Source organism: Bos taurus, chromosome 11 (genome assembly GCF_002263795.3).
Source record: "Bos taurus isolate L1 Dominette 01449 registration number 42190680 breed Hereford chromosome 11, ARS-UCD2.0, whole genome shotgun sequence".
NCBI lineage: Eukaryota > Metazoa > Chordata > Mammalia > Artiodactyla > Bovidae > Bos > Bos taurus.
Genome location: NC_037338.1, coordinates 94,877,782 through 94,905,619, shown reverse-complemented (window position 1 = coordinate 94,905,619; position 27,838 = coordinate 94,877,782). Strand labels below are relative to the sequence as shown.

Sequence of the window (27,838 nt, the reverse complement as noted above, 5' to 3'; positions counted from 1 at the left end):
TAGCCTTTCCCTTCTCCAGGGGATCTTCCCAATCAAGGGATCGAACCCAGGTCTCCCACATTGCAGGTGGATTCTTTACCAGCTGAGCCACAATGGAAGCCCAAGAATACTGGAGTGGGTACCCTATACTTTCTCCAGGGGATCTTCCTGACCCAGGAATCAAACCAGGGTCTCCTGCATTGCAGGTGGGTTCTTTAGAAACTGAGCTGTCAGGGAAGCCCAATAAATAATTGTATTATTTATTTACTGTGAACTCTTCAAATATAGGAATGACCATAGTCGATATTACTGGCTCTTCTTAGCAGTTAGGATAAATTAGGGGCCAGTGAATAATTGTGAATATGAAGTATATTAATACACAGACATAATTGCTAAGGAGTTCAGATTCCAGAAAGGATAGCACAAAACTTTTGGAGACAGCTCTGTCATTTACTGGAATTTACATCTTTGGGGTTTCATTTTCTCACCTGTGATCTAGAGATAATTATAGTAAAGGCATCTTGGGATTCTTGTGAGGTTTAAAGTGATTTGAGATGTGTAGAGTGCTCAGAATAATACCTGACATTTAGCAATAGCCAATTATTATAGAGTGCCTACTTTTTCTAGGGAATAGATGCAAGGTAACAGGGTAACCTGGTTTTGGTGCCTTTGTTTTGTCAGGTATTGCCTGGTGGGCTGCAGTCCAGGGGGTGGCGAAGAGTCAGACACGACTGAGCGACTTCACTTTCACTTTTCCCTTTCATGTATTGGAGAAGGAAATGGCAACCCATTCCAGTGTTCTTGCCTGGAGAATCCCAGGGACGGGGGAGCCTGGTGGGTTGCCGTCTATGGGGTCGCACAGAGTCGGACACGACTGAAGCGACTTAACAGCAGCAGCGGGGTTATGTGTCATAACATTGCTTTGAGAATTTCAGACTGATCCTAGGAAGAATTCTGAAAAATCTTTTCTTTCTAAGTACACACTGTTCTAGAGCAAAATTTAGAGAGGTCAGAAAAGTAAGAGAGAGTACTTTGTCAAGTAAAGATGAAGAGATAAGACCTGAAACAAGTCCTGAAATTTAATGTTCATTGGAGGGACTGATATTGAAGCTGAAACTCCAATACTTTGGCCACCTGAGGCAGAGAGCTGACTTATTTGAAAAGACCCTGATGCTGGGAAAGATTGAGGGCGGGAGGAGAAGGGGATGACAGAGAATGAGATGGTTGGATGGCATCACCAACACTTGGTCATGGGTTTGGGTGGGCTCCGGGAGTTGGTGATGGACAGGAAGGCCTGGCATACTGTGGTTCATGGGGTCGCAAAGATTGGGACATGACTGAGCAACTGAACTGAACTGAAGATGTACAGAAAATATGGAAACTCTTTAAATGGTAATAAAAGGATTTTAAATAATTACTTTTATTTATTTCTGCTGTGAAATCTGTATATGGAGACTTTCCGTTTTTAAAACCTCAAATTCAGGTTTTAAAACTGTCGCACTGTCCTTGTAAATTAGCCTTTTTAGTTGCAGGTAGTACTTTGTATTATTTGTGTTTACTTTCATTCAAAAAATACTTCTGTGCAGTGGAGTTAATATTCCTCTGCTGCTAAGTCACGGCAGTCGTGTCCGACTCTCTGCGACCCCATAGACGGCAGCCCAACAGGCTCCTCCGTCCCTGGGATTCTCCAGGCAAGAATACTGGAGTGGGTTGCCATTTCCTTCTTCTACCATAATTTCAGACTTTGGTCAGTTTCAGATTTCAAATGTGATACAACATGAAGCCCAGGCTGTGAACTAGTTTGTGTGTACACATATGTGTTTGTATGTATATCTATATCGACCTATATAGCAGAGTTGGTAGGTAGAAATGGAAAAGATAATTAACATTGTTTTTTTAAAAAAATGAATTTACCAAAAATCATGTACTGTCATATCAACCTTGTGAAATATGTAATACTGTTTCACATTGCCTTTATCCCAGGAATATTTTTCTATAATATTTCATATGTATATTATATTTATATAATATTCTAAGTATTATTAACTATTTGACATTTATATAATATTTTAAATACCTAGTCTGCTTGTTTAGTAAATGCTGACCCACCTCTCAAAAGTCAGCTGAAATATGACCACCTCTGAGGAATCTTTGACTTCCCCTGGGTGGACTTGATAGTGCCTGCCTTCTTCTTGACCATACTTCTGTCAGAAAACTTAAAACAGTTTATTGCACATGCTTGTTTACGTATCCTTCTTCTCTCCCAGGCAGAAAGTCAGGGATACTTGCCTGCTACATGTCTCATCTGTAGGACCTGGTACTGTACATGGATGTTAATAGGCAAATATTTGATTTATAATAATAAACAACCAAATAATGTTCACACTATGATCTTTGGGCTCAGAATTTGAACAAAGTAGGAGCATTGGAGAAGGAAATGGCAACCCACTCCAGTGGTTTTGCCTGGAGAATCCCAGGGACAAGGGGGCCTGGTGGGCTGCCGTCTATGGGGTCGCACAGAGTCAGACATGACTGAAGTGACTTAGCAGCAGCAGCAGGACAAACCAAAACACACACTTATTAAATCTCACCTTGCCTAACAGAGGAATTTAAGATTCTTATATTTGAATATATTTCAAACATGTTGCCTTGTTTTAGAAGTATCAACAGTGGTTGTTAAGAACATTATTTTTATCAGAGAATTCTTCCAACTTGCCAAATGTTTATCATTCCTAGAGATCTAAAATCCTGGTAAATTGAGAAATATTTTGAATTTTAAAAATGTATCTGTTATAACAAATATATATAATGACAGCCAAGATACTTTTCATTATTCACTTACTTTTTAACAAACTTCATCCCCCATAAAAACTTTTAAGTTAGGGTATGTTTGATTCAAAGAAAAGTAAAAGGCAAGTATCCCCATGTTATATGAGATTTGACTTTGGAAATGTTACTTTGAGCAAAGGCTTTACTTTTTCAGCATCATTTTTTTTTTCCATCTGTAAAACAAAATTCTTATTTTGTAGAATTTGTAGGAGAATGAGGCATGATATGTACACAACACTTGAATAAGTCTAGTTTTTTAATAAGAAATGTTTTCTAATGTAGCATGAGGAAAATGAAGTAAAGAGAAGACTGCTGTTTCTGTGTAATTGTTGATGTCTGGTATTGCATTAAGTCCTAGAATGTAGTTAAATCCAATAATATGGATAAAGAGCCTTGAGTCAAGTGATAAAGACTGTTCTAATACCACTCCCCAGCTTCCCATTATAAGGCAGTAGTACCCTTCAGATAAGCCATTGTTTTCCCTTTCTCAAAGGTTAACAACCATAGCATCCAATCCAGGACACTTGTGAGTGCACAAGGGGGCACCATGATAACATAGCGATAATGAGCGTAACTAAAAGAAGTCAGTCCTGAATATTCATTGGAAGGACTGATGTTGAAGCTGAAACTCCAATACTTTGGCCACCTGATGCGAAGAACTGACTCATTAAAAAGACCCTGATGCTGGGAAAGATTGAAGGCAGGAGGAGAAGTGGATGACAGAGGATGAGATGGTTGGATGGCATCACCAACTCGATGGACATGAGTTTGAGTAAACTCTGGGAGTTGGTGATGGACAAGGAGGCGTGGCATGCTGCAGTCCATGGGGTCGCAAAGAGTTGGACACGACTGAGTGACCGACTGAATGAGCATAACCAGGGTAAGCTGGGCGAGCTTGCACATAAAGTTACCATAACCTACGGCTTTTGACACAACAACAAAAGTCTTTTACTCCACTGCTGCAGTTTGAAAATTAGATGGGAGGAGCTTGAGCTCCCAGGAGAGATGTGGTTGGGTTTGAATCTTAGCTTTTCCATCACTGTCTGTTTCCAGGTAGGCAAATTTCTTTGCTATTCTACCAGAAAATAAATTTACCTGACTTTCAAGGCTCAGTTCATGTGTAAGCGGGTAAGTGGTAATGTCAATATCAGATTACTCGTAGGATCACTGTGTATATGTAAAGCTTCTAGCACAAGACACGACACACATCGGCGGCTTTGTCCGTCTCCTTCCACTTGTTGCTTAACCTCCTTCAGAGGGCAGATGACCATTGGTATATGGAAAACAAAATACAGGCTGAAACAGAAGAACTTAGATAAGTCAATTAGGTACTTTAAATTATATACATAGTTCTTAGGTTTAAGTCATCAATGGTAAACCTTTGACAGGAATGACTACTGTTACATTTTATATAGATTTAATAGTTTTCTGTATTCTTTTCATTTTCTGTATTAAGAATAAATATTGATTCTCTGATAAACTCAGTTCTTCTTTGTCCATTTGGTCTCACTGCTTTCCTGTGAAGCTTAAACAAGAAGACATGTAGACTGTTAGGTTCTGAAGGGAGATTTAAGCTGATCCTATTCAAATCTGGTACAGTTGCTATGTTGCTCTCTTCCACCACAACCCCTCTCTCAGCTGCCAGGGTTATTATTGAGGCCCCTCTTCCATCTCAGAGGTCTGACAGGCACCCAGTTGTGTGTCTTTCCCCTCCTGTGGAAATGGAGGGTCTTGAGATTATGGATAGTCTTATGATAGGCATGATGGCAATAGGATTGGCATGGGAACTCAGGAGACTCAGGGAGCTCACTGAGAAGAGCTTCTGAATCCCCTGGGAATCTAGAAGACTTGGGAGTAGACAGAAAGGTTAGGAAGTGACATGCAAGTGGGTTGCAGAAGATTCAAACCTTCCTAGTGACTTCCAGTGCCCAAGAATCAAGTCCAGATTCCCGGACATGCCCTCTAATGCCCTGCATGATTTGGTCTCTGCCACTCTCTCCCTTACCTCCTCTGTTCCATCATGCCATGCTTATTTTATTTTTTTGAATATGGCAAGGGCTCTTACTCGTGCTGTTGTTTATTTTTGTTGTTATTTATTTTCCTCTCCCTGTCCTTCTTGCAGTCTTTGTGTGGTAAACACCTCAGTTTAGTTTAGCTGCTCAGTCGTGTCTGACTCTTTGTGACCCCAAGGACTAAAGCATGCCAGGCTTCCCTGTCCATCACCAAGTCCTAGAGTTTACTCAAACTCATGTCCATTGTGTTGGTAATGCCATCCAACCATCTCATCCTCTGTCATCCCCTTCACCTCCCGCCTTCAATCTTTCCTAGCATCAGGGTCTTTTCCAGTAAGTCGGTTCTTTGCATCAGGTGGCCAAAGTATTGGAGTTTCAGCTTCAGCATCAGTCCTTCCAATGAATATTCAGGACTGATTTCCTTTAGGATTGACAGGTTTGATCTCCTTGCAGTGCAAGGGACTCTCAAGAGTCTTCTCCAGCAGCACAGTTCAAAAGCATTGATTCTTTGGTGCTCAGCTTTCTTTATAGTTCAGCTCTCACATCCATACATGACTACTGGAAAAACCATAACTTTAACTAGATGGACCTTTGTTGGTAATGTCTCTGCTTTTTCATATGCTATCTAGCTTTTCTAAACATCTACTCATTCCTCAAGTCTCAGCTCAAAATGTTGCCTTTTGAGATGTCTTTCTTGACCCTTTCATCTAAATTCAAGCCCCTGTCATTTTGTCTTAGAAGCTGTGAAAGGACTGAAGAGAGTGTGCTGTCACAATTTTAATAGTGTATTAGCATATTCCTTTGCATAACATCTGTCTTTCCAACTAGATTGAAAACTCCATGCAGACAGGATCAGTAGCACGTTGTCTGGTACTAAATTATCTTACTTAGGGAAACATACCAGTTTTCTTATCTAGAGATGACTTTGAAATATTCTTGATTTCTGGGACTCTTGTTCTTTTTCTTGTTAGTTGACACTTGGGAAGGCTTCTTCAGAGTTATTTTGAAATTCAACAACCACAGCAAATATTTGAATCAAAGTCACATGAATGGATCATCTGTACCCCAAGTACTTAAATTCTTTCTTGTTCTCATGGCGTGAAAGGGATTAGCAGACAGCAGTGTACTAGGACCTAGATGATGCACCTGAATTTTCAACATGTTGAGCTTGAAGTACCTATGGTACATGGGGAAGAAGTGTTCAAAAGAAAGCTGGAATGGGCATCTGGAGTGGAGAGGTAGTTTAGAAATGAAGATTTGAGCTTGAGTTATTTACACAGTGATGGTAAAGTAGACTATATTAATGGAGGAGGATACAGAGAGAGAAGGAAGATAAATTCCTAGGAAACCGATATAAGGGGAAAGGAGTTGGAGAGCGGAGTAGAAATTGAGAAGTGAGAGAGTCAAGAAGAGGCTCTTCTGTTTTCTACATCCAGTAGCACGTTGGGTGTACATATAACATGTGTTTGAGTGAGTGGCCTAGAGAGCACCAGAAAAAGCTTTTTTCTCTTTTAATATTGCTTTCTAAAATATTTTAAACTATGGAATCACATTACTGTACTGCAGAAATTGACACTGTAAATCAACTATACTTCAGTAAAATTATTTTTAAAAGTATTATAAACAAAATAACTCTCAAATTGAAGAGCTCTTAAGAATCCAGAGAGCATGAATCCATTTTTCTGTCAAGAAGACTCCTGTACCTTAATTGTAGTGACAAACTGTTAATATAAGAAGAAATTGTTTCTCTGAAGAGTCCATGCCACGAAACAGTTGTAAATTCCTAGTGGTGGAAATATGTTTTCTTTTTAATTCTTTGTACTTCTTTGTATTTTAAATCATTTTTCCAAAAGAGAGCATGTTTGTATGCAGTAGACATTTGGCCATTTAGCAATAATCACATGTGAATTGTTGGATCACCAGACAACTAACATGATTGGGACCATCATTTTACTTTTCAGGAATTTCTACATTTGAGTTTTGGAGTGTTGGTGAGTTTGTTTTGGTAATACTTGACCAATACTTTGGTCAAGACCAGGTTTCTTGACACACTAGATCAGAGGTTAGGGCTTTGTGACTTTTGAGCTAAGATGATTTTTACTTTTTTTGAAGAGTCGGTGAAGAGGGGAACCCAGAAAAATCTGTGACAGGGACTATAAGTGGCCCACAAAGCCTAAAATATTTACTACTAGACCCTTTAGAGAAGAAGTTTGCTGTGCCCTTCTTTAGTTGGTAGTTGTACGTGAAATAACCCAGAACTTTCTTTAGAAAACTTCAAGTGATGACTGCAGTTTCAGAATTTCTTACGTGTCTTAAGTCTTTTAAATAGTGACTTAACTGTAAAGTTATGAAAGCACGTTTTCATTGATGATATGTGAATTTGCTTGAAGATTGCCTTGTGTGACTTGACAGTATGGTCAGAAGCCTTTTGTATTGTATGCTTCATCACATAATAGTTCTGGAAAATGTTTAAACCTATTTCAGTTGTGTTTAGGTTATCCCAGGCAGCCTCAGGTAAACATCAATGTGTTGGAGCAAGATATGTAACATGAAATAAAACATATATGGGAATTGAATTATTTTCTTTATAGTTTTCTGGTGCTCTGAAGAGACATTTTCTAGTTGCAAAAGAGTAAAATCTTTTGAGTGTTAGATTTTAGAAAACTATTTGAATTGTATACTTTTTATATCAATAGTGTTTCATATCACTTGCCTTCTGTCTTTGTAATGAGCTGTCATCGATCTGTTCTGCTCTGAGTATAAATTTCCCCAGTTCTTGAATCCTCCTGATATCATTCCATCAGAATTTGCAAGTTGTGGAAAATAAAAGTTGATTGTGAAACAGTTCTGTAATTGGAGATGATGGTGTACTGAGGCCCTGTCTAATCAATTGCTAAATAATTCTCTCTCAAAAGTGGATATGATGTTTACATTTTGATTTTCATATTCTACTCACAGTGTTGGTTGACAGTGTCTGACATCCCCTGCCACTGGATAAATAAAGCCTATTATTTCCTTTTCAACATTTTAAGTGATTACTCTCATACAAGAGCTAAGAAGCAGAAGGTTAGGTATATTATCAAACTATGATCCTGTCTACTTGAAGGAGCTGGGAACCTTGATTAATATGCCTTGTTAACTGATGATTTCAGTTCCATACTGGTAGTGCTAGAATAATTTGTATAAACCACGCAGTACAGATTCCTTATTTTAGCACTAAAACTTACAAAGGCTTCTTTTAGCAGCCTTTAATTTTGTACTTATGTATGTGACATAGCCTGTGGCTGTGATAGCTACTGTGAATCTCCAGTTGTTTGGGGATGAAAGGAGGAGGCAGCTGGAAACTCGGTAGCTACATCTAGCTGTCTACCTAGAGAAGGCCTTGATTTCAAGTTTATCTAAACAAGCTCGACTAATCCCAACTATCTAGGGGGATCCACTGTCAAAACAAGCAGCGTGGCCCTGAGGCAAACACAGCTATACAGAAATGAAGGCTGGGGCTTCCAATACTCCGATGACTGCATACTGGAGGCTTTTTTCCCCCCTGAAAGAGGGTAGGAGAAGTAGAATTTGCATAATGCCTTTTCATTGGAAACTTTTGGAAAGCTGACAGACCTCCAGCTTATAGATCTGTAGCCACAATACATAGTCTATAGGAGAATCCTTGAATGACCTAACCATATTGAAAGAAAATATAAAAGCGTCCAAGTATAGCCAAGTGAGAGGAAAAGAGGCTGATGCATTGTCTAACATCTGCTGTACTTCTCGTTAGTTTTGTTCTTTGCTATTCTGTGTGGACTTTGGAGAAGCCTAAGACAGCCTAACATGAATCCTATAATCTTCCTTCTGAATATTTATGTAGCGTGCCAGCTTCTAAGCTGTCCTTTGCGTTTTCCTACTTCCCCCTCATTTTCATGCTCTCAAATGAGGCCAACATTTCAAAAGCTAAATAAATGTTTGTGAATGTTTATAAAAGATTTGCATAAATTTGTCCTTGTCTGACAAAGATCACTTTTTTCTTATGCCAGTTCTGAAAAAATTTTTTTAAGGTTTTGGTGCTTGTCTTGACAACAAAGTCCTGCATCCCAGAACAATGATTGCTGATTAAGTGGGTATGCAATTGTGACTGAATAGGCTTTCAAGATACTGGGTAAAAAGGCCTATCATCTGAAGGCTGAATTATAGAATTTAGAAAATGTTATCAGAAGTACACATTTAAATCTATTTTTTTGCTACCATATCATTAGGCTAGACAAAGAGTTCTTACAAGTTAAAAGAAAAGTATAACCACCCATGGTTTTAAAAATTCTCCTGTATAAATTTTAATAATTAGAATGTTTAACTCAGAATATCACTTTTCTTTCCTATGGTTGAATGTATTTAAAAATAACTGTTAGGCCTTTAGGCACTTTTGGGGAACTGTAAGGCTACCAGTTGTATGTGTTAATATGGTCATCAGAATGGTGATCAGAAGAAATATACTAGGCAGTCCTTTAAGATACCTGAATGCACAATCATACCTTGGAAAAACCTAAACTACGTGAAATATGTGCTAGGGCTTAATTATAGGACACACACACACAGAGCCCAGACACTTGTGCCGCCAGTGTGTTTGCTGAATTCATTTATCTTTTAAAATTAGAATGGATTTTATGGGGTGGCAGGGGATGTTGTGGGTAGAGGTGCTAATTTAGTTCAGAGATATTCGAAGATTGGCAGGAGAGAGAGGTAACAGCCAGTTCTGTTAGTCCTTTGGTTGTATTGGTTTAGAGGTTTAAGTTGTCATTAAGGCACAAACTAGAGCCACTTCTCTGACACAGTTTTTATCACATCTGCTAGGCTTGTGTCCCCAGAGGAGACGTGGAGAGCAGTGAATTCAGCATGGGCCCATTATCGACTGCTTTTTCTCGTGTTGTAAAAGGAGTGAGACCTCAGGGAGGCTTGGAGCCTCCTCCCGTGTAATGTCCAAGTCAGATTTGAAGGGCTGGTGGCAGGAAAGCTTTGGCCTTGGGGTGTGAATTCTAAGAAACAGAGGCACAATTAAGTTTAAAAAATTCAAGGACTTTGAGCTTGATAATGAAAGATTTTTTTCCTAGACTAATGTGAATAGAAAAGTTGCCCATCTGTGCACATTTTAGTGAGCATTTAAAATATTTAAAATCCGACAGTTTTTAATATGCTTACAAAATAGTATTTCTATTAGTAGTTTTTTTTTTTTTTTTTTGAGTAGTATCTTCCTGAGGGCAAGTTGCTTCAGTAAAATGATATTTGCACTTTCACTATTGGGACTTTCTTCCTTTGGTACCTTCTGATTTATGTCCCCCACCAAAGTTCCCCCCAACCTTGCCCTTGCATTTTCCCCCAACCTTTCTTTCTTTTAGATAAATTGATAACATAAATGTTCAAACAATAGGATTTGAAAGGTTTAGGGAAATTAACAAAGCAAAATATTGTAGAGTAATACTGTTAAGTGTAAGGAATTGTATTACTGATACCTCTGAATGCTAATTGTGGAGATTCTAACCAAATCATTTGTTTGTTTTGGAAGTATTTGAAACAGTGTAAAAAAGATTATTAAACATTGACCTTGTAAATATAGCTCTCTCATTTTCAAACCTTTTGCTGTAAGGTTTAAAGTTAATAAAATTAAATCTGAGAATATAGGATGTTACATAATATTGTAATTAGGGGACAACTTTGTTTTAAGTAATATTTAAAGAAAGGGAAAGATACAAAAGGATAAAGCGATTGTGTAGAATTTAAAATTTTTTTATAAGAGTCAGTATTTTTACTTTGGACTTAAAAGGTCACAAAGATTTAGATTTAGAATTAGTTCTAGAGGTGGCTCTTCTGTTGTAAGCTTTCCACCGATGTACTTAATGTCCTTGATAATTTAGATATAAAGTGTATATGATACATGATATAGAAAATGGTGAATTTCTATATATTATTATAGTTAAATTACCATATTAACTATGCATATTAGATATTACACAAGTTAGCTTAGTGATAACATATGTATGGCTCAAAATTAACTAAAGTTTATAAAAAGTGAGCTGGGAATAAGTATTGCAGTAACCAAAGAGAAGAAGCAGACTCTGTATGTAGCATTTGAGCAGCGTTGTTAGAAATTTGACCCGGCTTTTATGTTTGGGTGTTGAAAGGCCTTTCTGTAAAATCCCTTATTCAAAGCTTTTTCTCACTGAAAAAAAAAAAATACAAAAATTTGGTTGTAACTGTAGTATGGATCTTGGGTTTAATTTGACATTTCTAGTGAAGGAGAAAAATTTGTATTTCCTGTTTTCATATTTAGGAAATTTCTGATCAACCTCGTTAAACTTAGTGCTAATTAAGCTTCTAAGACCTTACCATTCTGTTTTACTCTTCTTAATCATAAGCATTAAAACCTCTGTTAGCTTTTACTTGTAGTCCCTGGTTTTAACTTGAAATGGCTTAAAGTAGAAATTTTGTTAGCTTTTTTATATGTTTGGATTTTGTGTGTGTTCTGTTTTTAACTTTCAACTTGAGTTTTAAGATCATCAATCAAAGACTTTTCTTTCAAGTCAGTTGCACTGATCTCAATTGCAGGACTTAGAGGGTCAGCATTTCCCTCATGCTATTAAAAAAAAAATTAAACATAGAAACAGAGTATTTTAGAAATAGAGTATTTAGAAACAGTGAAACAGTATTTGGGCTCCACTGATCTACATCTACATTTTGAAATGAACAAATAAATTAGCTTTCTACCGATGTACTTAATGTCCTTGATAATTTAGACATAAAGTGTATATGATACATTATATAGAAAATGGTGAATTTCTATATATTATTATAATTTAATTTTTAATTACTGTATTAACTATGCATATTAGATATTACACAAGTTAGCTCTCTTACTGTCTCCCTGCTTCTTCCTCCTTCACTCTTTTTTTGGACAAAGGTAAATTATTGACCACTACACCAGCAATCTACAAAGAGGCTGATTATAGCTTTACATATTTTAAAATTCAAGCCATCTCTTTGCTCTTTTTAAATCTTTTCCTGCACACATTTTCTTTTTCCTTTTGAGCTGTCGAGAATGTGCCTCATTTCCCAACATTTTGTGACCCCACTGGACGTTATAATCAGCATGGTGGCATTTATTTTTTTGTCTTTCAGGTGGCATTTATGTGTGGAGTGTGTATGTCTGTGTTTGACTGTCAGTTGTTTTAATCTACTAAACACAACTAATTTTTGCTTATGGGTTTCAGTGAAGTAATGAAAACAAAGTATTTGACATCTGAACTGATGGGTGTTGCAGGATCTCATATACCCTCTCACTCCACACCCCAAATCCAGGGGGAATTGGTTTAGCCTTCTCATTATTAATAATCCTTGTTAACTAAATTAAATTTAGTCTTCAAACTTTTTTTTGCCTCCAGATGGAATTCTATTATAGATAATATTATAAATGTCAAATTTTACCAGGTTTTTAAGGTAATATCTCAGTTTCAACAGAACATAATTGACTTTGTCCATATTGGAATAAGTTCCCTTGATGGACCCTCTGACTTTATGCAAATTCAAATTGGGTGAAGTGAATCCAAAGAAGACTGAAATAAATCTTGAGTTCATTTCTGATTTTCATTTGCAAGTAAATCCAGACTTAGGGTTGTTGATTTCATATTTTGATTCACATTCTGAGATTTGGTTTATCTCCTTGCTGGCAGAGCTTGTAGATGTTGCTTTTCTCCTGTACTGTGTGATCTGCTGCTTAATATACACATAACTGAAAGGTTAGTGCAACTACCCACCCTCCACGCTTTCTCCCTGCCCCCTCTGCTGTTACTTCTTCCAGCATGAAGTATTGCATATTGTGTTGGGAAGAAAAGCCCTTTTGGAAATTGCCTATTTCATAAATTGTCTGGTGACACAAAGGGGTTGAATGCTGTATTCTTGTCTCATTTATTTTGAAAACTTTGCTACTGAACTCACCTTAATCAATGAGCTCAGTGTTGTCTCCAATAAGTTATGTGTTGGATATATTGATTGGGAGGGATTTTAGAAAACCCGTCTGGGGTTTATAATGTCAGCAGTGTTTTGATTATGAAAAGAGTTGGAACCTGGGGACATGGAACCAGGTGGCGAATGTCCTAAAGCCAGTGGTGACATGGTGGACTGGTTCCCTCCTGGGATCTAGTTCATGCCCTGCACTTTAACTGTGGTGACTGGCTACTATAGATGCACTTTTTGCTCATTAAAATGTTAAAAAATCAAACTGTACATAAAAAGATTTGTGAAAATATAAACTTGGGAATTGATCTGGAGAGCTGGCACAGTCTTCCCCACCCCCTGCCTTAGCAATGAGGTCATTTACATTTCATCAGCTGGACTGCATCTCGAAGACCGATTTATGTGGCAGTTGAGGTTGTACTGAGGCTAGTTGTCTGAAAGAGCTTGGGTAGGCGAGAGACAGACAGAGATAGAGAGGAGGAAACAAGAAAATTACCTTCCACAAAGAAAGTTCTCTAGCCAGAGACACTAGAGATTCTAACACAGGTTCTAGAGAGAAAAGGGGGTTGGTAACTGGCTAGTGACTGTTTTCCCAGTAAAGTTAATATTGAAAGACTGGGGGATACTGTACTATAAGCATAAGGCTCAAAATATGTTTAAATCAGGGTTTTTAAAGTCCCCTTTCTCCGAGAGTGGTACTTTTCATATCAAACTAATTGTGTTTTTCTTTGGAATGAGAGGATCAGGTAGTTAAATGTTTATAAATAGGGGAGAACATTAGTATTAAGAAAATTGGTTTGTTTCATCAGTTTTTGTTTATAGAAAACATTACTTGTTTTCCCCTTCTTCCTGTCCTCCCCAAACTGAGAAGTTAATTTTTCAGTTCTGATTGAGATAATGTGTGAATATGCCTAACACAGAGTAATGCTCATTTTTGTTTTCTTCTCTGACAGCACACCACCATGTTGTTTGACTTAAATTGGAATATCAAGCTCTTGTAATATCACAAACATGAAGAAACATATTGTAATGCACAAACATGTGCCTACATTTGCCTTTATTCCCTTCCCTCCTCCCCTCCTCCATCCCATTGCTTAATTAGACTTACCACTGCTTTCTGGAGTAAAAAGGAAAACTCTTGGGAGGTGGGTTATACTCGGCCTACGTTGGGTATTTTGATATTTATTCTAATATTATCTGACAGACAAGTTCATGGTTGGTTATTACTCTTGACATTAGAAAGTGGTAACTAGTTTCTATATTGTAGTAAGTAATAAGTTGGTCATATCAGATTTCTCTGACTCTGCTGTAGCCATGGGGGTCTTTTCTTTCAAAAAATCTTGAGGCCTTTTGGCAGCTCAACTCCAGCATAGAGTAGAGGAGTGTTTCTGCACCTCTAACTTTTGAAGGGTAAAGGATAAAATGTCTTTTTAGCTGATGTTGGCAATGAGTGAGCACAGGGGACTGAGTTTTAAAGAATGCTTGGTACATAAACTAGAGTCAAGCAATGCTTTCTGGTATTTGAAACTTGATGTGAAAGGAATTTGTAAGGAATTTCATTTTGCATGTAAATCCTAAGAGCCTAGTTTGGGGGGGGTTATAATATATTTTATAATTAAAACTGCAGACATTAAAATGAATATTTTGTATGATCTCTTTGCCAGTATTGGCCTGATAATAACATTATGCATTGAGAAATTGCCATTGTTTTTCTGTTTCCCTGTTACTTATTGCAATTTATTTTAACATGAATTTTAAAACAATATATACACATACACACATACATATATAGTCTTTGACTGTGCCACGTTATGAAATTAACTAGTGTATTAGTAATGCCCCCAGGATATGCTGAAGTATTCTTACTCACCGTTTTTCACTTTTCTTTTCCTTTTCTGTTTCACCACGTGCCTTAACAGTGCTGTGATATACATCCAGTCCAAAATGATATTAAAAAGTAGGATATGCTCAATTGAATTATGTAGGCAGAACATGCTCTGGCAGAGGAAGTCAATGTGCTTTCTGCTTCATTGAGTGGGTTATTAGATTGATGTGGTTTATTTCTTGAATGATAGAACTGGTTTTAAAAATAAATGAAGCGAGAAGCATCAATTCAGTTAGCATTGATAATTCATTATTATTGGTTAGAAAAGTGCTACATTTGTAAACTGATCTTTAATTTATCACTTGGATTAGGATTTGCAATGGGCAGGTTTGTTTTAATTTGAACCAGCTTCTCAATGACTGAAAAATGTGTTCTTCATTTTGTCTTGAAGTTGGGATTTTAAATTGTTAAAAAGCAAATCAAGTGCATGAAAGGAATACTTTTTCAAAATTTATAACATTGGTCTATGAACTTATGATAAGCACCAACTGTGGTCTGTCCAAGTTTGCTTTTAAAATTAAGTCAAGTTAGAGAAAATTCTACGAAGGAAATAATAATTACTTGAGTTTGTGTGTTGCAGCGTATATATTCTCTATACGTGCAGTGTATCTATTAGGAAAAGTCATATACCACTTTATATTGTGTCTCATATAGTATTCTTAATGTTAGAAGTTTCTCTTTTATGAATAACTCTTTGAAGGGTCTGGTTTTTCTTGTACCCTTTTGCATACTTTCCTGGAATAATGTTTGGTGTTATATACGTACATATTTGTAAAAAGAAATTTAAACTGGTAGTTTGCTTTGGGTTTTTATAAATTGCAAGCAGGTAAGTGTGTACAATTTTGATAATGATATTTAATGATAAAGACTAAAAATACTGCACCCTTAAAATTTTTATATTTTGATTACAAAATAAATTCATGCCAGAAATGGTAACTTCTTTATAATGTAAATAAATAAAGTTTTAAACTCTAAAAAAAAATGTAGTTGATAATGTTTGGGGACAATTATCTTCAAGTTGGTTCTCTATTTTGCTTGTGATTTGGCCTATTGATGTTGAGAAGCGTTGTCTAATCCTGGCCCCCTCTGTTCCTAGGTAACAGGCAAAAATGGTGCCAGCAACAGCGGCCCTGCCAGGCCAAACCCATGTGGCTCAGTGTTATTCACTCTGATCCATATGGTCAGGCTGGAGATGGTCCCTGGAGGGGTGTTAACACTCAGCAACCCACCCGCCTCCCTCCCTTCAGAGCTTTCCTGCACGACTCCTGCTGCTTGCCCATGTGTGATTCTTGATTAATTTTTCATTTTTAATGAAGTTTGATCATGTTTATTATTTCTCATGATTGACTGCCTGGTACTCCTCCCATGTAATTGATAAAGCCCATATTTCTTCATCTGTCTCCTCTTTCTTTAGGGTAAAGTTGCTAGATTGTGTGCCGTGGTTAATGTTAGATTTATTGGTCCCATTAGATGTATAAATTATCTCTCTTTCTCTCCACAGGAAGTTCTACAGACTCTGACCAAGTTTTGTTTCCCCTTCTATGTGGACAGGTAGTATCAGATTTTCAAACTTTACTAGAAAGAAAAAGTGTCAATAAACTTGCTATGGAAAATAAAAACCATACCATTCTTAACATTCTGTCTGTTTAACCATGATTTAAAACACCTATGTTCCAAGGAGAGTTACAGTATTCTCCTTTCCTGGGGATTTTATTGACACCATCAAAAAGTTTAAAGCCTAGAGCTTTGCACTGGTTAGTTTGTATGATGTAGTTTATGTGACATTAATTTTTACATTTTGGTTATCAGACTCAAACCATGATTAAGAATGGTTGGTATTTAATCCAGTTCTATTTAATTTTTATTGAAATATGAATATATTTTACTTAACCAAGTAATATTGCCTTATGAGTATTATATGGACTTTGTTTTAAATTTGTTAGACTTCAACTTTAAATCAACATAGGCCCAACTTGTTCAAAGGTATTCAGCTATTTAAAAGGCATGTTGCCAAATAGTGTCTTGAATTTTGTGTAGCTGGCTAAGAATAGTATCTCTGGGGAAATAAGCATTTTCAATAGATTGCTAAACTAAAAAATAAGTCATCTGAATATTTCCTTAGTATTGCATTATGATTCACTGTCTCTTGAAGCAGTACAAATATGATAACTTGAAGATAATTAAAATAGTCTGAGGGACTACTTTTGTTTTTAAATAAGCCAATAGCTAATTTATAAATAAATGGCTTACTTTTAAAACAATTTTAGAAGTTTTTAAACTAATAAAACTATAATTTACTAACTGTTAATAAAATGACAAAACAATTATCCTATTTTCAAGAAATGTCTATATATTTTTCTTTATAGTTTAAACATTATTTTTGCAGTCATTTATTTTTTCACTTGATTGCTGCCTATTTGTAATGTTCTCTTCATGGAAAATTGAACTATGAAACTGTGTAAATGTTATATATTAAAAATTCTACTTTTAGTGATAGAGGTTTTAGAAAATATCATTATAAATAATAAGTGCCATAATCTGTTCCAAGAAAGTTATACAGTGTGCCCATCTTCAGGAAGGTTCTGTTGTATATTTTAGTATACCCAGACAAGGCAGGCCTGAAAGAATTTAGTGATTTGGAGTGCATATGGGTAGTATTCTGCTTGGATCTTTTCTACACTTTGTATTTGCAGTGTCCTGGTTTATTTGGCATAAACCTAAGAATGGTGTGAGATGGGAATTGGTAGCCAAAGGAGTCTAAAAGAGTACTAAAAAGCAAAGGAGTACTAAAAAGCAGCTCTGGAATGTTGCCAACCACTTATAATCACTGTTTTCTCTGGTTCTAACATGTTATTTTTTAAGCCAGTCAACCACTGTAGTCTTTCCAGACTCAGGCCTTTTAAAATCCTGATACCAGGGCTGTTTTAGTAGCAGGTTGATGCTCAAAACAGAATAGCCTTAATTTTAAGAGGGTCAGTCTCTGTAATGAGAGTCCTCTTGTCTTTTCTTTATCCTATTGCTTCTAAAAAAAAGCAAGGAAATAGGGTTTTGTTTAGAGAGGTTTAATGCAAACTTCACATTTGTATGTATGAATTAGCGATGCATGAAATCTCCTCCAGTCGCTTATAAACTGTATTACAAATTATGGCAGGGACATATTTTTACAGATTAATAAAGCTGAAATGTTTTAAAAATGTGGCGAGATGTTTAACAAAGAAAAATAAGAATATATTTTTATATGACTCCTTGTTAGAGTGTGATCTGTTTTGGATAGGTATTCCTTAATTGACTTTATAAACTAATATTAGAAGAAATGTGCAAGGAGATTAAATCCCTCCAAATACACACACACCCCTTCCCTCTCTCTCTCTCACACCACACACCCATCTTTACTTACCTACCTGTCTGAGTAATTACATTCTAGAATGGAAGAAAAGCAAAGTCCTTAGGTTTTAGTCCTTTAGGACTAAAAGCATAGTCCTAAAATTTGTTCTGTCACTAGTAATGTCTGATGGCTTTACTTTGTTGGAAAAACATCTTTCTTCTAAAATGCTTTTCTCCAAATTAGCCTTCTCTAATTGTGTTCCTCATATATATTTTTTTTTTTCACAAAAACATTTGGAACTGAAATGTCTCTTTATGGATATATTTTAATCTTTACTGTGTGCAATGGTTCTTTCTTAGATTGTATTGTTTTACCCACCCTGTAGGCATTGATAACTCTCATTGATACAAATAAATCACTGTATTTGGGGGACTGCATTTTTTCTTTTCTGTTGCCCCACTTCTACCTGTGGCATACTTCAGTGCAGAGAAGATGATAATAATTAAGTTTAGGAAGGTAGGTTTAGTCGCTAAGTTGTGTCTGACTCTTGTGACTCCATGGACTGTAGCCCACCAGGCTCCTCTGTCCATGGGATTTTCCAGGCAAGAATACTGGAGTGGGTTGCCATTTCCTTCTCCAGGGATCTTCCCAACCCAGGGATCAAACCCAGTCTTCTGCATTGCAGACAGACTCTTTACTGACTGAGCCAATTAAGTTTATTTACCAAAAAAAATAAAACAAAACAAAACTGAAGTTTTAATGTCACTGTTTTTTATTAGCTTGCAGTTAGCACAGTCGAATGGATATGTCCAGATTCCAAGACCCACGAAACCCCAGATGTATTTATGATATTGTTTGACTTAGAAAGTATGTTGGCATGAGAGATAAATAATGCTCCAGGTGATTAGTTTCAAAAAAGAAAGCTTCCTAATCTTTTCAGTATCTGTGCTTTTCTACCTCAAGGAACAGTAATACAACTTTCTGATATTTCTGGTATATATCAAGAGTGGGATTTTCACAGTCATCATCAAATCATCCGTTAACATTGACATCTTGCTGTCTCATCTGTTGTTTTAAGATTTTTCTTTCTGAAGCTAGGAGTTATGAAACATAATAATGCTGGTAGCTCTTCAAAAGAAAGTGTTTTCTCATGTATTATCTCATTTTATCCTCCTGTCATAAAAGATGAGAACAAGTGCTGTTTTCTTCACTGGAAGAAATCTGAGTTGTAGAGAAATTGTGACTTACCAAGGATTGCTTAGGCTGTCAGCACAGTTTAGATGTCCGTCTCCCACAATGAGTGCATTTTTTTAGTAGACCACTTTGTGGGAAGACCAGTCATCAAATAGAGGGAGGGAAAGAAGAGAATTAGTATTTCAGTTCTTAAATGATTCTAGTCAATGTTCTGGACATTTTTACAGTAATACCTCATTTATTCTTCCCAGCAACTCTAGGTGATAGATGGTGGTGGTATCTTTTTTTACAAAAGAACCAAGAAAGGTTCAGGATATGTAGCATTACGTTGGGTGATATGGAAATGGTATCATACTCTTCACATGTTTCTCAGTCTAGTCCAGAAAGTTTTGTAAAGACACAGTAAAGAATATCTATCTAAAAGGGTAGTGAGGTTGGGAAAGACAGAGAAGGTCAAAGAAAACATTGTATAGTGAGTGAGGCTTGTATTGAGACTGCAAGGACAGCAAGAAGAGGGTAAATGGGAGATCCCAACACTGAAGAGCAAAGTAGACAAGAAACTGAATGAGCCTAGAGATCTAGAGATCATTTGACCCGAGCAGGTAGAGCCTCCTGCTGAGGATACTGTGTGTGTCCGGAGAGCTTGGATTCTCGCAAGAAAGGGGGTCTTGAAAATGTGTGGGAATAAGACCACAGGACTTTAAAGCTGAAATTCATCTGACTCAAGCATCCCATTTTACAGAAGGGAAAGTAGGATCTGTAGAGGTGAAATGCCTTGCTTATATCACAACTATGTAATTACAGAGCTGGGGGAATAAAAAGCAGATAATCTTATTCCCAAGCCAAAGTCATGTCTCCCCTACACTATACTTGAGGCTCTTGATGGAAAGGAACAGTGAAGTGACAGTGCTGAGATCCTTGTATCACTCTCAAAAATTTTTATTATTGTTTATGAAAGCAGTCTCTTAAAGATTTGAATACCACTTCATATTGCAGTGCTACTTACTTGCTCTCGATAGCTGGCAACCTGCTTCAGTTGGTCAAAGCACTCAGGAGACTCACTGGATGATGGAAAAGCTATTCTTCTCCATGTTTGTGCTTGTCTTCTTTCAGAAGACATAAAACCATAAAACCAGCTACCATTCAGTTGTCCTATTAATTATACTAGTACACACACGAGTGACATAAGCATGAAGTGAAATGACAGTCTTTTCAAGGGCAGAGGCATCATTTAATGATTTAGGATGTAATCACAGGTGCAAATGTGGTTCTGATGCTATTTACCGTTTTCTTACGTATCTGTTATGTGCCATGAATTGTGTTGTGTTCTTTTCCTTCACTAAAGGCTTACACATCTAAATGTTGTCTTACAACTAAAGGCAACATTGCCATTGTCATAAAGCCACATATGAGAAAACAGAGGCTCAGAGAGGTTCAGTAATGTGCCCAAGGTCCCACCATCGGTAAGTGGTAGAGCTGCTTTTGAAACCCACATTTGTATGACTTCCAGTTCCATCGTACTTGTTCTATATCATACTGCCACCATTAGATCCATCACACCACAAATTAACCAAGCATTCTTAACATTTATTTCAAAAGCAATATGTATTTATTGTGAAAAAGTAGAAAATTCAGATAACTGAAGAAAATTAAACCCATTTTTGTTCAGATAATTGAAAGATGAAACTGAGGCACATGATTAGGGCATTGGCATGTGTCTGCCCAGACCTCTCTTCTTGCTTCCACTTCTATACATTCATCCTGCTGTACTTTTCAAAACGGAATCCATTTGGCCACCTTCATCCCTTGTTTTCCATCCTTGGTTTAATCCCTTGGTTTAATCCCTTGGTTTAGCTTGAACTATTGGTTAATCTATGCCCCGTGACCATTTTGTATAGCATTCGAGAACCATGAAGCAATTGGGCTTTAGTGGACAGGGCATCAAGGGTAGCAACTAGGAGACCTCAGTTATAGTTTTCATTCTGCCGTTGACTTGCTGTGTACTGTTAGACAAGTGACTTCTCCCACAAGTACCTTAGTTTCTTCGTGGATGAAATGAGGGAATTGAACTAGATCCCTGCTGTTCCTTCTACTTTTGATACTTGTTCTGTTTTGATACTTTTTTGATTCTCTAGTTATGATTCATTTTTACTTTGCCAGGCTCATGTAGATGAGGGAGTGGAGGCATCTCTGTTGTTAAGAGTGAGTTTCTCGAGCAGATATTTGGCAGTGTGTTACCTACTCTTAGTCTCCGGGCATTTTGGGTCAATGCCATTTTTGCCAATTGGATCTTTGCGCAGCTAATGTAAAAAACCCGAGTCTTAGGCAGATGAAAGGTGTGTTTATGGAAGGAAGCTTTGAGGTTCATATGACTAAAGGTTGGGAGATGTGGTAGTTTGATAAAACTTGATTCGTGTCTGATGTTTCATATACTCTGAGGGAAAGGAGAAGCAGCTGCAGTGGATGCTTTGGCAGTAGATGGCCCAATAAGTACTTGCTGGGAAGCTGTAATAAACAGGTTTGGTAAAATGTTTCAGTTCCATCTCTCAAATTTTATAAATTCATAACAATAATAATTACTTCCACTGTGTACCTATTAGATGCCAGTTACTTTGTATACATTATTTCTAACTTTTAAAACCACTTTGCAAAGTAAGTATTTTTCCTATTTTAGAGATAAGGCTCAGAAAGGTGCCTATGCTCATCACATCAGTAGTGAGTGGTATATCTGGGATTCTAATCCAAAGTCCAAACCTTAGTGTTTCATCTTCTTTCTCCTGCATCATAAGCCTCTGCCTGTATTCTGTATGGAATTATTCCTAACAGCTTAAAAACATTCTGGTATTCCTCCATCCTAAAAATAATAGCCATTTTTGACTCTTCATGAAGTCTGTTGACTTCTGTGGTAGTTCAGATGGTAAAGCATCTGCCTACAATGTGGGAGACGCAGGTTCAATCCCTGGGTCGGGAAGATCCTCTGGAGAAGGAAATGGCAACCCACTCCAGTATTCTTGCCTACAAAATCCCATGGACAGAGGAGCCTGGTGGGCTACAGTCCATTGGGTCGCAAAGAGTTGGACACGGCTGAGCGAATTCACTTTCACTTTTTTGATTCTTCATGCCCATTCAATTACTGCCTATTTCTCCTCTTTTTGGAAGAGTTACCTGCACTATTTAATTTATTGCTCTGCCTTCTTAAGCTTGTCTTCTGCTCTGACATTCAGCTAGAGCTTTTCTTATCAAGATTGTCTGAAGCCTCCATGTTGCTCAATTCGGTAGGTGTCTTTTATCTTGATGCCTGTGGATACAGTCGACCACTCCTTCCTGCTTGTTCTGCCTGGTGGTTCTTCTTTTCTTCCTTGTTGATCTCTACTCATCCTTTAAATGGGCTTCCCTGCTGGGTCAGATGGCAAAGAATCTGCCTGCAATGCAGGAGACCTGGGTTCCATCCCCGGGTTGGGAAGATCCCCTGAAGTAGGAAATGGCAACCTACTCCAGTATTCTTGCCTGCAGAATCCCCATGGACAGAGGAACCTGGTGGGCTGCAGTCCATGGGGTCGCAAAGAGACATGACTGAGCACAGCACGGCACATCCTTTAAACTGGTGTTTCTCTGACTTAGTCCTGGTTTCTCTTGTATCTCTCTGAACTTTGTTTCTAAGTGACCTTATCCTTTACTGTGGTGTGAAACGCCATCTTTGCGTGGATGCCTTTCTGATTAATAGCTCTAGCCCAAGCCTTGGAGAAGGCAGTGGCACCCCACTCCAGTACTCTTGCCTGGAAAATCCCACGGATGGAGGAGGCTGGTAGGCTGCAGTCCGTGGGGTCACTGAGAGTCAGACACGACTGAGTGACTTCACTTTCACTTTTCATTTTCATGCATTGGAGAAGGAAATGGCAACTCACTCCAGTATTCTTGTCTGGAGAATCCCAGGGATGGGGGAGCCTGGTGGGCTGCCGTCTATGGGGTTGCACAGAGTCGGACATGACTGAAGTGACTTAGCAGCAGCAGCCCAAGCCTTTCCCCAGATTTCCTATGTAGTGTGTTCAGCTATGTACTCGACATTTCTATTTACAAGTTTCTTAGACTTAATATCACAAATAAAACTCTTGGAGCTCTTCCCAAGCATGTTAGTCTTTCCTACCATTAAATGGTAATATACTGCCTTTTTACTCTATCTCAATTCATCTGCTGACTCTATCTATCCACCTGATCCATTTTCACTCTCAGTACAGGAGTTAAGCCACCATCTAGCCTCACCTGGACTTGCTCTAGCCTCCTGATTTCTCTTTTTCTGCTTCTGCCTTCTTCCAAACTTTTCCATCTAAGAGTCAGATAAAAATTATAGAACTGTAGACCAGACTGTTATTCTCTTGATTGAAATCATTGAATACCTTTCCATTGCCCTTACTAATCAATCAGTCAATCTTAATTCTTTACCATGATCTATGGAGTACTCTGCGTGATCTGGTGCTTGCTTTATCTAGCACCTTCTTAAATCACTTCCTTCTGCTCCCCTGTGCCTTAGATGTACTGAAGTCCTTTTTGTACCGTGAGCATGCCCAGCTGTTTCTAACCAAAGAAACAGCTTCTCTGTGAAGCTCTTTCTCTGCCTGAAACACCAAGTCCCCTGTTCTGGAGTGAAGAGACTCCATCCCATCCTTTAGGTCAGTATTGTCATCATTTTTGAGAAGCTGTCTCTGACCATATTATCTCAGTAGGGCTTTTCCCTTTTCTTCCGTTTCCCTCTTTGTTCTTTCTTTGGTTTCATATAACACTATCACGAGCTATACGCTTTGTGTTTGTTTATGCTTCTCCATCGAGACAGGCAGCTCCACAGCGGGATGGATGTTGTATGTTCAGTACTTGTTCCAGTGCGCAGTGTACTTGCTTGGTTTGTAAGATATGTAGCTAAACTTAAAAGTGTTGTTGTTCAGTCGCTAAGTCATGACTGACTCTCTGCGACCCCATGAACTGTGTAGCACACCAGGCTTCCCTGACCTTCACTATCTGCTGGAGTTTGTTCAAACTTATGTTCATTGAGTCAGTGATGCCATCCCACTGTCTCACCTCAAACTTAAAAGTGAGGCTGATATAGGAAATCTGATTTCTGACTGGAAGATTGGAATCAAACTATCCATCCACATGCTTCATACCATTCATACATTGAACCTATAAATAATTTGAAGATTAGGCAAAATGCTGCAGGAGGGGTCTTGAATGGCTGACAGGCATTTAAGAGGCAGCATGAAATTTAAAGTCTGTGGTTGAGATGGTTGTTGTTTTCTATTTTCTGTATTCACCTAGACAGCTAGGTGGAAAGCACAGCTAAGGGTGATACTGGCTCTGGTCGCTTGGGCTTAATTCTGGAAGTACTCAAGTTTGGTTTCTCTTGCTTAGTGGGAAGTATAGTTAGTCTGTTTGATGAGACAACTATCTGAATTCCTCACATACCCGAGTTCCTTAAACTAAATAGTAACTTCTTGGGAGAGTTTTCCTTGTATTTGATGCAGTGTGGCAGAATGGAAAGGATTTTCAACCAGAATTGTGTGTGGGTTTTTCTTTTGGTCTTGGTTATTTTGAAAAGAAAAAAAGCAAACCAAAACCACCATCACCACCACAATAAAACATCCTGAGCCTCAACTTCCCTATCTATGAAACAAGAGAGTTGGATGAGTTGGTTTCTAAGGTTCCCACTGCCTTTAATCATTATGAAATCTGATTTTTATTAAAAAAGTATATGGATTCTGATCCTGGAGGTAATCACAAAAACTGCAGTCTTTAAGAAAGCCAATCCTTTCCCCACAGTCATTTTTATGGAGAAATAGTGAACACTGTTACAGACTACCTCAGCAAGTAGAGAGGGAATGATAAATTCCTTGAAGATTAAGACTCCTTTGAGTTAATCTGAACTCAATTTGAATGTTAATTTGAACTGTCCAAGGAAAAAATATTTTAGGATTTAATGATCTGGGGCTCTTAATGACTTGTACTTCATCCTGCTGGGAATTTAAAAAGTGAATCAACTGAGAATAGTAAGTGCCCACCTTCTAAGTTGTGGCACCCCCAAAAGAATCTTTTTCACTTTAATGTAAGAATGAGCAACTTTCTTGGTCACCCAGAAGACTCCCCCTTGCTGAAAAGATGTGATAGAGAGGGAAGAAAGGCAGCCTTCCTATTTCCACTTTCAAATATTACAAAGCTGAGGCAAGAAGATTCTAAGATGAAATTTAGTTTTCATTGCAAGTATCAACTTGTGTCTCTTCTATTAATTGTTCTTACTGTGGTCTAGCCTTTGTACCAGACACTCACTTATTCCCCAAATATGCTTTGAGTTGGATGATTGTTTTCAGGAGAAGAAACTGAGCTGCTCAGGAGGTTAAGTAACTTGCTAAACTAAGGCTCAGTAGGAAGTGGTTGAGTTGGGATTTGAACCAAGCAAATGAGTAATGAACCTTTCTTTGAGCCTACAGTGTAGCTGAAAGAGTTTTCAGCCTTTTTAAAGGTAGTGAACAGATAATAGAGAAATTAAGGACACTCAGATCACAAACCAAGTTGTGTTCCTTCTGTGTCCTTTTCCTAGAAATCCTGGGTATTTTCTTTTCATCTAGTTGTATCAGTACCTTTCCTTGTAGGATTCTTCTTTTTAAAAATTCTAGAAGTGAAACCAAACCTTAGTTAAGATAATGAACAGTCATCTTTTATATGAATACATAATAGTACTTCATAAAAGCATGACCTTATCTGTAACTTAGAATCATCTTGACCTGTTGCTTTAAATAGTTTAATAACACAGGGTTTCCCCCTCCTCTGATGAGGCCCACTTTTTTCCCCCAATCACTTTAATTATGTGAGCTAGAATTCTGTTTCTCACACATCTTCAGTTCTCAACCTTGTTAAAATTAATCATATAATCCCCCTTTAAAACATAGTATTAAGTCACCATAGTAACACTGTATCCAAGCTTTATAGATAAAACATAACAGCCATAAGAAGGTAGCGTTTTGGTATCCCCTTGACAGCTCTATAACTTTTATAGGAATGTGTTCCTTCTTCTGGCTTACATAAGGTGGAGGGATAGCATTACTTACTTACACCTGTTTTATTACCATCTTGCTTTTAAATTCCTACCTTGTTTTTGTTCACCTTCCTAGTTAAAAAAGAGTTGGAACTCTCTTTGCTTTCTGAATTATTTTCTTGTAATCTCTAACCATTCTTTGAGGGCAGGAATTATTTCCTTAAATATGACCAGGTAGGGTCCACTGACCTTTTGTCCTGGAATACTTTGATAGTCTTTTAAAATTAAAATACTTTAATTTTCTTATGTGGCTAGTATAAGGGAATTTTAGAAAAGAATGCTATCCATATTCAAAGACTTAATTCATATGCTGTCAAAAACTCAATCAGTCGGCCTTTGGAAAAGGCCTGGTGAACCATGATTTTTCATTTCTACTGACAATTTATAGCAAATTATAGGTGAGAGCATTAATTTGAATATTTTATCAATTTGAGTATGTTTTGTAAAATATATATATAAAATACAAGTTAATGAGTTCCTTTGAATAAGTCAGTGTCAAATTATAAAATATTTTGTTTGCATAAATTTGTATACTAGAATTTGTAATATTTAACTATTTAAAAATTTTATTTATTTATTTTTGGCTGTCTAGGTCTCTGTTGCTTTGCATGGGCTTTCTCTAGTTATGGCCAATGGGGGCTGTACTCTTCACTGTGGTGCGTAGGCTTCTCGTTGGGGTGGTTTTGCTTGTTGTGGAGCTCAGGCCTGGTAATTGTAGATCATGGGCTCAGTTGCTCCACAGCATGTGGAATCTTCCCAGATCAAGGATTGAACCTGTATCCCCTGTGTTGGCAGGCAGATTCCTATCCACTGTGCCACCAGGGAAGTATAAGATTTGACTTTTTAAAGAGGAATCCAAAGGCTAACTGGTAAACTGATTTTAAAAAGTGGATTTTAAAACATTTTGTAACTTTAAAAGAGTTTCTAGATTAATCTGACTTGTAATATGCTTCTTAATTTTTTGAAATGTTTTTAGTTTTTTGTGTGGTCTGCTGATTTTTGTGTTGATGCAGGAATTTTTAGTTTTTATCTTTAATGCTTTTCTGTAAAACCTTGTTTCCATTTCTCAGAAAATATCTTGCATTGATAAGACATTTGCTATTTCTGTCCTATAAAATATAAAATATAGTCCTCATAAATTTGGAAATTATGAAAGGTACAGGAATTTAGGAAAGTAATAGCTAACCCTGCCCTCTTTTGAATTCTAGCTCCTCCCCTTAGTGGCTTCGTGAACTTGATTCAGTTATTTACTTATTAAGTTCTATAGTTTCCTTTTCTGTAAAATGGGAACATCCTTGAAGTTCCAGGGTTGTTGTGAGAGTAAATGAGATAGTATAATATCAAATGTCTAACTTTGTGGCTGGCATTTAAATTCTGCTGTTGCAGTCCCTGTTATTTTCTGAACTAGAGGAATAATCAGGTGAGCATCATTACCAGCAAACTGGCAGGGAAGACTTTGGTATCAGATAGGCCTAGGTTTAAAATTCAGCTTTTTGCAATTTACCACCTGACATCTTACGCAGTGGCACTCTAGGCTATTTCTC

General features: G+C 37.4%; 1 protein-coding gene across 7 annotated transcripts in view; it reads left to right on the top strand.

The window, feature by feature from the left end:
* Positions 1–27,838, top strand: part of DENND1A (DENN domain containing 1A) — a 531,039-nt gene that overhangs the window by 153,138 nt on the left and 350,063 nt on the right. For all 7 annotated transcript variants that reach the window (XM_059891201.1, XM_015473579.3, XM_015473580.3 and 4 more), the window contains one exon: positions 16,199–16,248. In XM_059891201.1, coding sequence (XP_059747184.1) covers positions 16,199–16,248 — 50 coding nt within the window. The remainder of the gene's footprint in view (positions 1–16,198; positions 16,249–27,838) is intronic.